Source organism: Heterodontus francisci, chromosome 18 (genome assembly GCF_036365525.1).
Source record: "Heterodontus francisci isolate sHetFra1 chromosome 18, sHetFra1.hap1, whole genome shotgun sequence".
NCBI classification, from domain to species: Eukaryota; Metazoa; Chordata; class Chondrichthyes; order Heterodontiformes; family Heterodontidae; genus Heterodontus; species Heterodontus francisci.
In genome coordinates, this window is record NC_090388.1 from 28774629 (window position 1) to 28787878 (window position 13250).

The following is a 13250-nucleotide window of genomic DNA, read 5'->3' on the forward strand; positions in this document are numbered from 1 at the left end:
TTGTTAGTCCTTGCAAAATGCATCACCTCACACTTCTCAGGATTACATTCCATTTGCCACAGCTCTGCCCATTTTACCAGCCCATCTATATCGTCCTGTAATCTAAGACTTTCATCCTCACTATTTACAACACCACCAGTTTTTGTGTCATCTGCGAACTTACTGATCATTCGTGTCATCTGCGAACACAAAGGATTTAGTTAAGACATATCACATGGATGATCACGCATTCACCCATTTGGCCGATTGCTGCATCTCAAACCATTGCCAGTGAAGTGCACGATGGAGCACATCTGGACCACTGAGCGTCACAGATGTGCCCATTGTGTGGCCCAAGGCACGGCTGCACTGGACATGGATGGCTTCCACCCTGCAGCTTCATCATTCATTGACCCTCCCGTGTCACATAAAAGATGAGATGAGTGTGGAATGCCCCTTACCTGGGCAGAGCGCATAAGGTCATTGACCCGCTTGCGGCACTGCAACCATGTCCTCCTAACAGCGCCGCAGCTGCTGACCTCCTCTGCTACCTCCAGCCATGCCTTCTTTGTAACATGGGAAGGCCTCTTTCTTCCATTGGATGGGAAGAGGAGCTCCTGCCTTGCCTCAGCCGGCTGGAGGAGGACCTTTAAGGATCCCTCTGAGAAGCAGGGGGCCATACGGCTACTTCTCCCTTCCATTCCTGCAATTTCTTTCCGGTGGGGTTCTGATTTTTCCAAAGTGTTGGCTTGGTGAGCACTTTCAGATCTCCTACAGTCCTTTCAGCCTCAGACCCTTGTTTTTCCCTTGCATATGTTCAGTGCCTCCGATGAACGTCCTCCTCCTTGCTACAGATAAGCCTTTATGAGCCACAGAGATTGCCGAAAGCCTTTTTATATGGCTTTTAGCAGGCTCTTCTGGCTCTCGCTCGCCCCCGCCGACGCACAGCCTCCCGCCCACCGTGCCCTTTTTAGTCAGAAGTACGCTGCAGGGCTGCTAATTGACTGCCCCGCGCATGATACTGGCAGCAACAAGTTGTGGAGCGGGAGCAGGTTCTTCACCTGCTTCCACCTCATCAGACTCTGAGCCGCCATCAACTGTAAAATTCTGGCCAGAGTTTAAGTTTAATAACTTTCAACTTTTCTTCTTTAAACCTAAAAAAGTCTGTTTGTACTGGTTTTTTTGCCTTATAATTGGAAAGTGGTGAACAAGGATTCACCAAGGGGGAGCTAAAAATACGGTGTGTTTAAAATTAAATCCTGCTACAGTAAGACCATGTGAAGGCTGAAAGAGAACCTTAGACCTCGTTGTCACCTGGTCGTAACACTGTCTATATCTCTTTGCAACCTGTTTGTGTCCTTCTCACAGATACATTCCCACCTAGCTTTGCATCATCATCAAACTTAGATACATTACTCAGGGTCTCTCCGTCTAAGTTATTAATGTAAATTGTAAATAGCTGAGGTCCCAGCACTGATCCTTGTGACACTTCACTAGTTACAGCCTGCCAACTCCCTTTCCTTTTAGATAATTATAAATATTAAACTTTCCAAATAAATAATGTAGAGAAAAAAGCTATTTTCGATACTCACTTAAATTAATATTCTGCATTTCTGTTTCATGGGAATTTAGCTGGAGGAAAAAAATAGACAGTTGCAGGAACGTCTGGAACATGCTGAACAGAAGCTACAGCAAACAATGAAGAGAGCAGAAACATTACCGGAAGTGGAAGCTGAACTTGCCCAGCGAATTGCTGCTCTGACAAAGGTAAACGCATTGATATAAAGATAATTTTAATCAAGACCTTATTATAATCTGCATCTTGTAAAGGACTGTATCATTTTCCTCCAAACCTATCCATAGACTTGCAGACTAAATTAGTATTGAAGGTTTTAAGGGAGCTATTGTGTACTGTTTCATATAGGTTGTATTAGGAGAACTGTCATGCGTAAAAACTGACATTTTCTGAATCTTGTTCATGTAACCCAAGTTACACTTTGGAAAGGTAGCGTATGTTGAGTGTCTCAAGCGCCTCACTCCCTCTCCTCAAAATATTTTAACACCCTTGACCCTGTGATAGATGCACAACAAAATAGTGGGGTCTTCCAGTGGTAGAGTGGAACCACATGAAATTCAGGCCTTCCTGCACAGCATTAATTCCATTTTTTTAATTGGCTCCTAAGTTGAAAGTTCATTACACTGCATCATGTATTCAGTACAACATTATCTTCCGCAGAAAGAGGAAAAATTAGAGGAGTCATTGACACCCAGCACTGGATGAGCAGAATATCCTCCAACTAAATATTGGGAAAACTGAAGCCAATGTCTTCAGCCTCTCCTACAAACTTTGGTTCCTAGCCACCAACTCTATCCCTCTCCCTTGCAACTGTTTGAGGCTGAACCAGATTGTTTGTAACTTTGTTGTGATTTTTGACCCTGAGATAAACTTTTTTACCTCATATCCATATAACATTATCACTAAGACTGCCTATTTTCACCTCCGCAACATCACCTGACTCTCCCCTGCCTTACTCAACCACTGCTGAAACCATCATCCGTGACTTTGTTGCCCGTAAACTTGACTATTCCAATGCACTCCTGACTGGCCTCCCACAATCTACCCTCCATAAACTTGAGGTTAGCCAAAACTCTGCTGACCGTGTCCTAACTCATATCAAGACCCATGCACCTATCACCTCTGTGCTCTCTGACTTACATTGACTCACGGTTAAACAATGCCTGTATTTTAAAATTGCCATCCATGGTTTCAAATCCCTCCATGGCCTTGCCCTTCCCATCTCAGTAATCTCCTCCATTCCTACAACCCTCCCAGTTATCTGCAGTCCTCCAATTCTGGCCTCTTGAGTATCCCCGTTTTAATCGCTCCACCATTGGCAGCCATTCCTTCAGCTGACAAGACTCTAAGTTCTGTAAATCCCTCCCTAAACCTCACTGCCTTTCTCCCTCTCTTTCCTCCTTTAAGGTGCTCCTTACAACCTACTTCTTTATGTCCTCATATCTCCTTATGTGACTCTGTGTCAATTTTTTGTTTTATAATACTCCCGTGAAGTGCCTTGTGATGTTTTGCTGTGTTAAAGGCACTATATAAGTACAAGCTGTCACTGTTGAGTGGCTGCTACATTCTTTCAACTAGATGGTTGTACATCAATATAAACAGAGGCTTGGGATCACCACATTTGTCTGCTCTCTTAACAGAGCATGGTATTTGGCATAGGAAGTCCAAAGAAAGGAGAGGGATGAAAAAATAAATGGCTTTAAATATTGCAATTTACTTTTACATATTGCTCAAAATGAAGTTCTTAATAATTTTACTACTAACCATTTCTTTTTGTAAGACAGCTCCTTTAAAGAAAGAGATTTAATTTATATAGTGCCTTTCATGAGCCAGGGCATCCCAAAGTACCTTAGAGGTGTGGTTGCTGTTGTTTGCTTTTATTTGTTGTAGTGCAGGTAAAACATACAAACCAATTTACGTGCAGAAAGGTCCCACAAACAACACTGAGATAAATGACCAGATAATGAATGTAAATGATGTTGGTTGAGAGATAGATATTGGTAGCTGCCCTGCTCTTCAAATAATGCTATGAGTTCTTTTGTGTCCACCTGAGGGGGCAGACAGGGTCTCTTCCACAACTGACACTTTGATGAATAGTTAGTTTTTCATAAAGAAGTTCATATTTTTATCTTTTAAGTGGCCTGAAAATTTATATGGGTTCCAATGGGAGACCATGGGAATTAGCAGAAAAACGGCAAGGAACTGGTTCTGCCGGTAACTATTGTTTTCCAAGATTTTTGTTCATGCCTTGTAAGAGGCAGTGGTGAATGCTGTCACTGGTGGGGACTCTGTATGCTGAGAGTTCCTGTTTCTTTTACGAATTTGGATCCTGGAATAGTACTAAAGGTACCACCTCCAGATAAGTGGAAGAGGTCCACACAGCAGGCAAGGGTCCACCAGGATATCCCAAGAAATCTGCATTTTTTTAACAAAAATCCTATTAGGCCCTTTACACGATATGGCTGGGATCTGTAGCAGGACCTGGGCAATCTCTCCCCATGAGTGATGGACAGGCACAAGACTTTCCAGCTGCATTGGACCAGAGATGTTCTCACATTAACCCTTGCGCTCACCTTTTCCATGTTAATTAGGTGCCCTATATTGACCTCATTAACTCCTGTGGGGGTAAAGGCTGGAGGGCATCATCGGGAACAATTCCAATGTAACTACCAGTACTGCATCCTGAAGATTTTTGAGGCCACTGTATTTAGAAATGGAAATCGCATATGCACATACTCATACTGGACTAAAGGGCCAGGGTGGGGAATTGATTGTTAAAATAATAATATGGGCCAAATGATTGGTGTGTTTGATCTTTCTTTGAGAATACATATATGGAATGCATGTGTTTTGGATGTAAATGTAGTCCACATCATTGGTCTACCTTGTGACACAGGTAAAAGCATGTATAGTTCACATTTCCTATAGCTCAAAAATAAGGAAAACATAGAGTGAGTGAATTTCCTCAGGTGTTCCCCTGCTTGTCAGCTGTAACTTTGGCAGAAGAACCACAAAAACCCTGGAAAAATAGCACAAACAGCATTTATGCAGTTTTCATTGAGTGTCTGGAGCCCTTCTGCCAAAGTTAAAGCGGATGAGTATGCGTATCCCTGTGGAAATTCATCCCCATAAATTTCACTTTGAAGGCATATTTTATATGTAAATTGATTTTTTTTTTACAGAGGCATAACATTTTAAGAATAAATTTATGTGAGGAAGATTTCTTCTGATTGCTATTTTTAGTTATGCGTGAATATTACAAAAGGATTTGTTCTGATCACTATTTTTAGTAAAATTCTGAATGTGTTATTTCAGAATATTTTTATGATTTTGCATAACAGTCAACATAGAAAAACTTCCCACATAGATTTTGCAAAGTCCTACTGGAGTCAAGAGGCCTCACTAATGGGTACAAGTCTAAAATTGGGATTTTTAAAAGCTTCTTAAAGAAAGTTGACAATTTCAGTTGCTGGTAAAAGTTATTTTAGTATTTTAAATTACAATTTGCTCCATGTGTTAATTGCTTTTTCTGATTAGTTTTACACTAATCTTACATTTTTGATTTCTTTTATTGGCAAAGTTTTCTTTATTATTCTTGTTGCTGTTGGCATTTAAATTACACTAAAGTGGTGAGGTTGGATATTCCTTTGCGGTTCCAAATACACTGCATGATTTAGATGCTGAAAACCAGTTCATGAGAGACCAACAAATTCAGAGTACAGTACCTGATGTGTATTTTTTCTCACTGATTACTACCCAAGTATCTGCATTTAATGCAGATGACTGGACGTGCCAGAAGAGATTTTTCTTCACTGACTACTTCGCAAGGCAGGCAACCACCGATTTCTGCCATCTGCTGCAGAATGACCTGCAGACAACATCTGGAACATGAATGGTCTTTTCATAGGTTACCAAATCCTGAAGCTTTCATGATACAGAATCCTTCCAAGCCATCCAGGACATCAGCTTCCACATCAGGCAGTTTGATGTTCATACATGTAATAAGAAAGTGACAAATGTTGCCTCCAGCTAACACCATTTTCCATCAGCTGGACATGGTTCAGAGCTTTCACCATGAGGCAGGATTCCCTTGCGTGCAAAGCATTCCAGATGGGGTAATTTTAAATCTTTCTGCTTGCTATGAATGGAGCAGATGAACAGTTATAATGGAGTCGATCCCGCCAATTTCCAACTTCAATGCTAGTGGTTTTGACAGCATATGGGACACCTGAAGGACTCAGGTGGGATCCTCATATATAAATGCTAAACAGGGTCCTATGATGTTGGAGGATCCTAATGGCATTTTAACCCTGCAATGAGCAGGGTGCTCATCACAGCTGTTCCACTCAATGACACTTGGTATGAATGTAGTGGCGGCCCTCCAAGATAATAAAAGACTTTTCCCAGTAGAGCCAATAGGAGCAAGAACACTCCCCCAAACCCACAAGAAAAATATGGGCGTCTGCTGCCCTGGCCTCCCTCTGCATTGCCTACAAGAGCCTGACGAACACCCTAACACATGACTCTCAGTGAGCCCTACCCTAAAGCTGATCTGGTGCAGCTTTTCAGGTGGGCAGTTGACTGATGGCATTTAGGGTTAAAATACACCGATGCAGAAATTTATGATGCCAAGTGCATTTTGCACTCATTCTGTCCCGATACCCCACAATTCTCCATCCGAAACCCAGTCTGGGTTAAAACTCACCCTCATGTGGACACACTCCTCATATTAACCCCATATCCTAGAGGCATCTGACCATAGAAACATTATTATGCATTCTAATAACTGCCATGATGCCTTCATTATGCAGACAGGATAATTCTTAGAAAACCAGGGCTAACTCTGTATTTGTGGCTGCTGATACAATTGAAGGGAAAGAGCATGGATTTATGTAGTGCCTTTCACAAGCTCAGGATATCCCAACATGCTTTACAGCCAATTAAGTTCTTTAGAAGTGTAGTCACTGTTGTGATATAGGGAAACACATCAGTCAATTTGTACACAACAAGGTCACACAAACAACAATGAGAGGCATCACTAGAGACCAGAGTGTCACCAGGAGAATTTCCCTGCTCTTAATAGTGCTATGAGATCTTTTACATCCACCTAAGAGAACTGATGGAGCCTCAGTTTAATGTCTCATCAGAAAGTAGGCACAATTAAATTGTACGTTTTTCACTGTTGCAGTTCACTTGATGTGAGTTCCCATTTTGTTTAGATTGATACATATAATTTAGATCCATAGAACCATAGAAAAGGTACAGCACAGAAAGAGGCCATTTAGCCCATCATGTCTGCATCGGATGAAAAAATTAGCCGACCATTCTAATCCCACCTTGCAGCACCTGGTGCATAGCCTTGCAGATTACAGCACTTCAAGTGCAGGTCCAGTAACCTTTCAAATGAGTTGAGGGTTTCTGCCTCCACCACCAGTCAGGGCAGCGAATTCCAGACACCCACCACCCTCTGGGTGAAAAGGTTTTTCCTCATGTCTCCTCTAATCCTTCTACCAATTAACTTAAATCCCAATGCCTTTAATTAAAGTTTCGATATTCATTAATAGTATCTCAATCTTTCAGAGGTAAGTTTCTAAGAAAGAATCAGAGACCCAGAGTTAAGGGAATGCGGACCTGTGAGTGTTCTTGAGGCAGGACAACCAAGCACCGGTAGAGTTGTAAGTAGCGGGCCCTTAAGGGTAGGCCTCCATCAAAGAGCCCACGGGTTGAGGAGTGCAAGCATCAGGGAGAAAGGTAAAAAAACACTTATCGTGACATCAGCACAATGGAAGGAGCTGATTGATGAGTAATTGGTAAGTTTTTTTGAACAGATCAGGGATAAGTCTTAAGTTCATTTCTGGTAAGTTTAGATAGTAGCCTAGTAAACAGATGCATGTTGGGGCACCTCAGTCCCATCAAATGCACATCCTCTGCCATGTGGGAACACCAGGACACCTCGTGTTTCCTGGGAAACCACATGTGCAGGAAATGTTGTCAGCTGGAGGAGCTTGAGCTGAAGCTGCAGTCACTGCAGTGCATCTGCATGTGTATAGCCCATTTCAGGAGGTGGTCTGCCTGCAATTTAATAGTGTGCTGACAGAGAGGGAATGAATGACCGTTAGACAGAAAAAGAGGACTAGGCCGGTAGTGCAAGAGTGCCCTGAGTGCATCTTGCTCTCTAACCAGTATTCAATTCTGAATACTGGCTCCTTTATAGTGTACAGCCAAACCCAAGTCCATGGCATCATCGGTGACTCAGATGTACGGGGGCAGGAGGAAGGTCAGAAAAGCCATAATGATAGAGGATTCAATAGTTAGAGGAACAGACATGCATTTCTTTGGCTGCAGACATAAATCTAGGATAGTATGTTGCCTCCCTGGTTCCAGCGTCAAGAATATCACTGAGCAGCTGCAGAACATTCTGAGAGGGAAGGTGAATAGCCAGAGGCCATTATCTATATCCACACCAATGACATAGGTAGAAAGAGAGATGAGGTCCTGCAGGCAGATTTTAGGAAGCTAGGAAATAAATTAATCAGCAGGACCTCAAAGGTAGTAATCTCTGGATTACGTCCAGTGCCATGACCATTTGGCAGAAAAGAGAGCCACGCGGAAGGAGAAAACATCAGTCGACCTTGGGCCACTGCTATTCATCTGTACCAGCTGTGGAAGAGATAGCGACTCGCAAATTGACTTCTACAGCCACAATAGATGACGTTTAATCCATAAGTGACGTAAACCCCAGGTGTAGCCCATCGTCTTCCAAGATGAAGGATGCCTACTACTCCCAGTGCCATACACTAGTGAGTACAGAAAATGGAGGATGATGCAGATGAATGTGTGACTGGAGAGATGGTGCAGGATGGAGTGTTTTAGATTCCTGGGACATTGGGACTTATTCTGGGAGAGGTGGGACTTTGTACAAATGGGACAGTTTGCACCCTAGCAGGGCTAGGACTGATATCTTTGCAGGGACATTTGCTAGTTCTTTTGGGAAGGGTTTAAACTAGCTTGGCAGGGGGATGGGAACCTGAGCATAGATACAGGAGAAAGATAAGCGAAGCTGGAAATGGAAGGCAGAAAATTAGTAAGTGAGTATGTAAGGCTAGAAAATACACAATAAAGGAGACTGGCAGTGCTTAATGGCATATACTTCAATATAAAGCATTTAATGAATAAGGCAGGTAAGGGACCGAAGCTGGGCCAATGGAATGGGTATCAGTAGGAGAGCATTTTGGTGGTGGTAATCATACTTCAATTAGATTTAACATAATTGTGGAAAAGGACAAAGATAGACCAGGAGTAAAAGTTCTCAATTGATGAAAGGCAAATTTTACTAAGCTGAGACATGATTTAGCAAAAGTGAACTGGAAACAGCTACTTGAAGGTAAATCAGTTCCAGACCAGTGGGAGTCATTCAAGGACGAGATAGTAAGGGTTCAGAACAAATATGTTCCCATAAAGAACAAGGGTGGAACTCCCAAATCTCTAGTCCCTTAGATGTCAAGGAGCATACAGGGTAAAGCATACAAGGAGCATATAGGATAAAGCAAAAAGGGGAAATATATATTTAAATGTTTGCCCAGTTACCAATACAGTCAATCCTATACTCTACTCTTTTTCCCAGAATAGAATACACCAGCCAGGTTTCTTTTACAATAAATGTATAATTTTGTTGTTTTTTAAACAAAACTTACACAGTAAAGATGCAAAACATTAACACACAATTTGAAATATGAATGCACAGACCTGCACACCATCGCATTGACCATGATCTCTATGCAGCAGTGGCAAGGCAAGAGGGGGATGAGGCACCTGGAGTCGCTACCAGGTCCACGTCCTTCTCGGGTCAGCAGGGAGGTACAAGTATGCCTTGTAGGAGGGGAAGAGTGGCTGCCTCCCACATCTGTGAGGGCTCCTTTCAGGGTGTTCCTGGTATGGGCAGTAGCTCTTACGCCCCTCTGCCAGTGACAATAGTGCCTCCATCATGCCTGATGACAGAAGGGGTCCCTGCACTTGTGCAGGAGGCCCTCAGTGTGCTGGGACCCTCCAGGTTTCAGACAGCCAGAGGACAGCTTCCAAGGTCATCCCAAACCACCGGGCAGCAAAATCAGCAGCCTGCCTCCACCTCAGCTGACAATGCAGGTGGAGCACCACATAGGATCACCCAGAAAGGCTTTAAGAGCACCTAGATACACTTGGGGTTCACGAGTGAATGTTTAGTCTGCATGGAAAGGGTTGCATTAAATGTCAAGGGGAGGCGGTGGCATAGTGGTATTGTCACTGGACTAGTAACCAGAGACCCAGGGTATTGCTCTGGGGACATGGGTTCAAATCCCACTACAGCAGAAGGTGGAATTTGAATTCAATTAATAAATCTGGAATTAAAAAGCTAGTCTAATGATGGCCATGAATCCATTGTCGATTGTTGTAAAAACCCATCCAGTTCATTAATGTCCTTTTGGGAAGAAAATCTGCTGTCCTTACCTGGTCTGGCCTACATGTGACTCCAGACCCACAGCAATGTGGTTGACCCTTACATGCCCTCTGAAATGGCCTAGCAAGCCGTATCTAACCACTACAAAGTCAATAAAAAAAAAGCACTGTCTGTGTACCTACCCCACATGGACTGCAGCGGTTCAAGAAGGCAGCTCACCATCACCTTCTCAAGGGCAATTAGGGATGGGCAATAAATGCTGGCCTGGCTAGCGACGCCCACATGAGCGGTGGCCACTGCTGGGACTGCAGCCCAGCCGACCGAGGAGGATACCAAGGAGCCGGGACTGAAGGTAAGTTTGGGTTGCCTCACCAGGGGAATCGGTCATGCCCTGGTGAGGCTAGGGTGGTCGTTTGGGGAGGGGGGGGGCATCTTGGATCCTGGGGTTGGGTTGGGAGGCGGGGGCGGCCCTCAATCGAGCACCCCGTGCCCGATTGCCAGCACCCCCCCCCCGCCCCCACTTCGGGGTGCGGAAAGGCTGGCAGCTGTAGCTGGGTGGCCTTTCACGTCCCCGGCACACCCGCCGCTTAAGGGTCTTGATTAGCCTCGGGTGGGCGGGCCGCTCCTCACCCCCTACCCCCGCCGGACCTCCGTAAACTTGATCAGAGGCGGAATCGGGGCGGTTAGGCCTCCCAGAGCCTGCCGCTCAATTTTACGCCGCCCACACGCCACCATCCGACCCCCTGGGGTGGCGTAAAATTCCGGCCTTTGTGTCCGCCTCACAACTTGCTTTCCTACCTATCTTTGTATCGTCTGCAAATTTAACTATGATACACTTGGTCCTTTTGTCGAAGTCATTAATATAGATTGAAAATAGTTGAGGCCCCAGCACTCATCCCTGTGGCACTCCTCTAGTTACAGTTTGCCAGCCTGAAAATGTCCCATTTATCCTGACTCTCTGTTTCCTGTCAGTTGGCCAATCCTCTGACACCATGAGCTCTTATCTTGTGCAGTAACCTTTTATGTGGCATCTTATTGAATGCCTTTTGGAAATCTAAACACACGATATCTACTGGTTCCCCTTTATCCACCCTGCTCATTACATCCTCAAAGAACTGTAATAAATTTGTCAAACATGATCCCTTTCATAAAACCCTGTTGACTCTGCCTGATTACATTGGGATTTTCTAAATGTCCTGCTACTACTTCCTTAATAATGGATTTTAGCATTTTCTCAATGACAGATGTTAGGCTAACTGGCCTATAGCTTCCTACTTTCTGTCAACACCCCCCCCACCCCCACTCCCACTTTTTTGAATAGAAGTGTTACAATTGCAATTTTCCAATCCACTGGGACCTTTCCAGAATCTAGGGAATTTTAGTAGATTACAACCAATGCATCCACTGTTTCTGCAGCCACTTCTTTTAAGACCTTAGGATGCAGGCCATCAGTTCCAGGGATTTGTTAGCCTTTAGTCCCATTAGTTTTCCAAGTACTTTTTCTCTAGTCATCGTGATTGCTTTAAGTTCCTCCCTCCCTTTTGCCTCTTGATTTTCTGCTCTTCTTGGGATGCTTTTTGTGTCTTCTACTACCCTGTCAGGTGGATGGAAATGATCCCCTGGTAAAGGAAAACAAAGAGTTCTCCCAGTGTCCTTGCCCAAATTTATCCTTCAACCAGCACCTGAAACTGATTATCTAGTCAATTATCTTATCGCTGTTTATAAGACTTCATTGTTCACAAATTAGCTGCAACATTTCCCACATTATAGCAGTGACTATTATTACAACCAGGTGAGAAAGTTGTTTAGAGGTCCCGCTCAGCCTTTACTTGGTCTTACAGGGTTTTATATTTTTAAACACGCTTTTTTTTTAGCTCCCCCTTGGTGAATCCTTGTTCACCACTTTCCAATTATTAGGTAAAGAAACGAGCACAAACAGGCTTTCTTAGGTTTAAAGAAGAAAAGTGAAAATTATTAAACTTAAACTCTAATTTGGTTAATGCCTATGGCTATATGATGCGCCCACGCTAGCATGTATACGCAATACATGCAAGTAGAGACAGAAAAGAACAGAAGAAAAATAAAGTGGAAAAGTTTTTTTTTGTTACTGTGCTTCGAGCTTGCTGTAGAGTCCTTGATTGAAGATATGGTCTTGCTTTTCGTTCTTCTTAAACCTTGTTCACTGTAGGAGACTTTTCTCTCTCTTGGGGTTCATGTGTCTTCAGTGGGTTTTGGAATTCCGTGAGAAAGAGATGGGAGCAGACAGGAGAGGCTCTTTTCAATCCAGGAGCCAAGAGCTTTCTGCCAGTTCAAACACTGTCTCTACAATTTAAAACTCCCCAAGTTGGCCAGCAGGGTAGTCATGTGACTGGTATAACCACCTCTGGCTTTGTGTATTGGGTGGGTCAGGGAATGGTCCTTTGTTCCAACACTGTCTGCTAATGTGCAAAAATGTCTTTCCGGCCAGGGGCCTGGCAATTTCTTGTAACAGGCCTTCTCTTCTTCCCATCAACAATTTGAAATTTAATGTCCATGTGACGAAAATAATATGCCTCATTCTTGGCAGATGGGGGCCATCATGACACTATATTTCAAAAGTACTTCATTGACAGCAAAGCGCCCTGCGACATACTGATGTTATGAAAGACTTTATATAGTGCAAGTTCTTTCTTTCTTTAGGGAAATAGGACAGTAATCTAATTAAGAGTGGAAACACCATTACAAAGGCTAAGTACATATTAAGCAGTTCATATACACTCTTAACTGAAGTAGGTTCTTAAATTGTAGATTCTTTTATGTTCTATGATGTACATTGATTCAATTTTGTATGGACATTTTAGTCTATTTTTGATTCTGTAGTAACTGCCAGTGTGGACACCAACTATCCAAGCATCCCTCGATGCATGATAACATTTGTAGAAGATTAACAATTGTGAAAGCATTACCATCAATAAATAATTTGCAAAAGCAAAAAACTGAAAATGTTGGAAATCTGAAATACAAACAGAAAATGCTGAGCAGGTCAGTCGGCATCAGTGGAGCGAGAAACCAGGTTAACATTTCAGGTCAATGACTTTCAGGTCAATAGTCTTAAACAGAACATATAAACAAATGTTTACAATAATTTGCAGTTGATGATGGTAACATTTTATATCTGATGTATGCACTAAGTTGTAATTCACAGAGGAGATCAGGTTGTTTTTCACCATAAACTTGCATGAAACCCCTGCTTACATTTTGAACTTTCAAGAGAAAAATCAG

At 43.1% G+C, this 13250-nt stretch overlaps 1 protein-coding gene across 3 annotated transcripts in view; it reads left to right on the forward strand.

Moving 5' to 3' along the window:
- ppfia2 (PTPRF interacting protein alpha 2) overlaps positions 1–13250 on the forward strand; it is a 572863-nt gene that overhangs the window by 404422 nt on the left and 155191 nt on the right. For all 3 annotated transcript variants that reach the window (XM_068051210.1, XM_068051211.1, XM_068051212.1), the window contains one exon: positions 1612–1746. In XM_068051210.1, coding sequence (XP_067907311.1) covers positions 1612–1746 — 135 coding nt within the window. The remainder of the gene's footprint in view (positions 1–1611; positions 1747–13250) is intronic.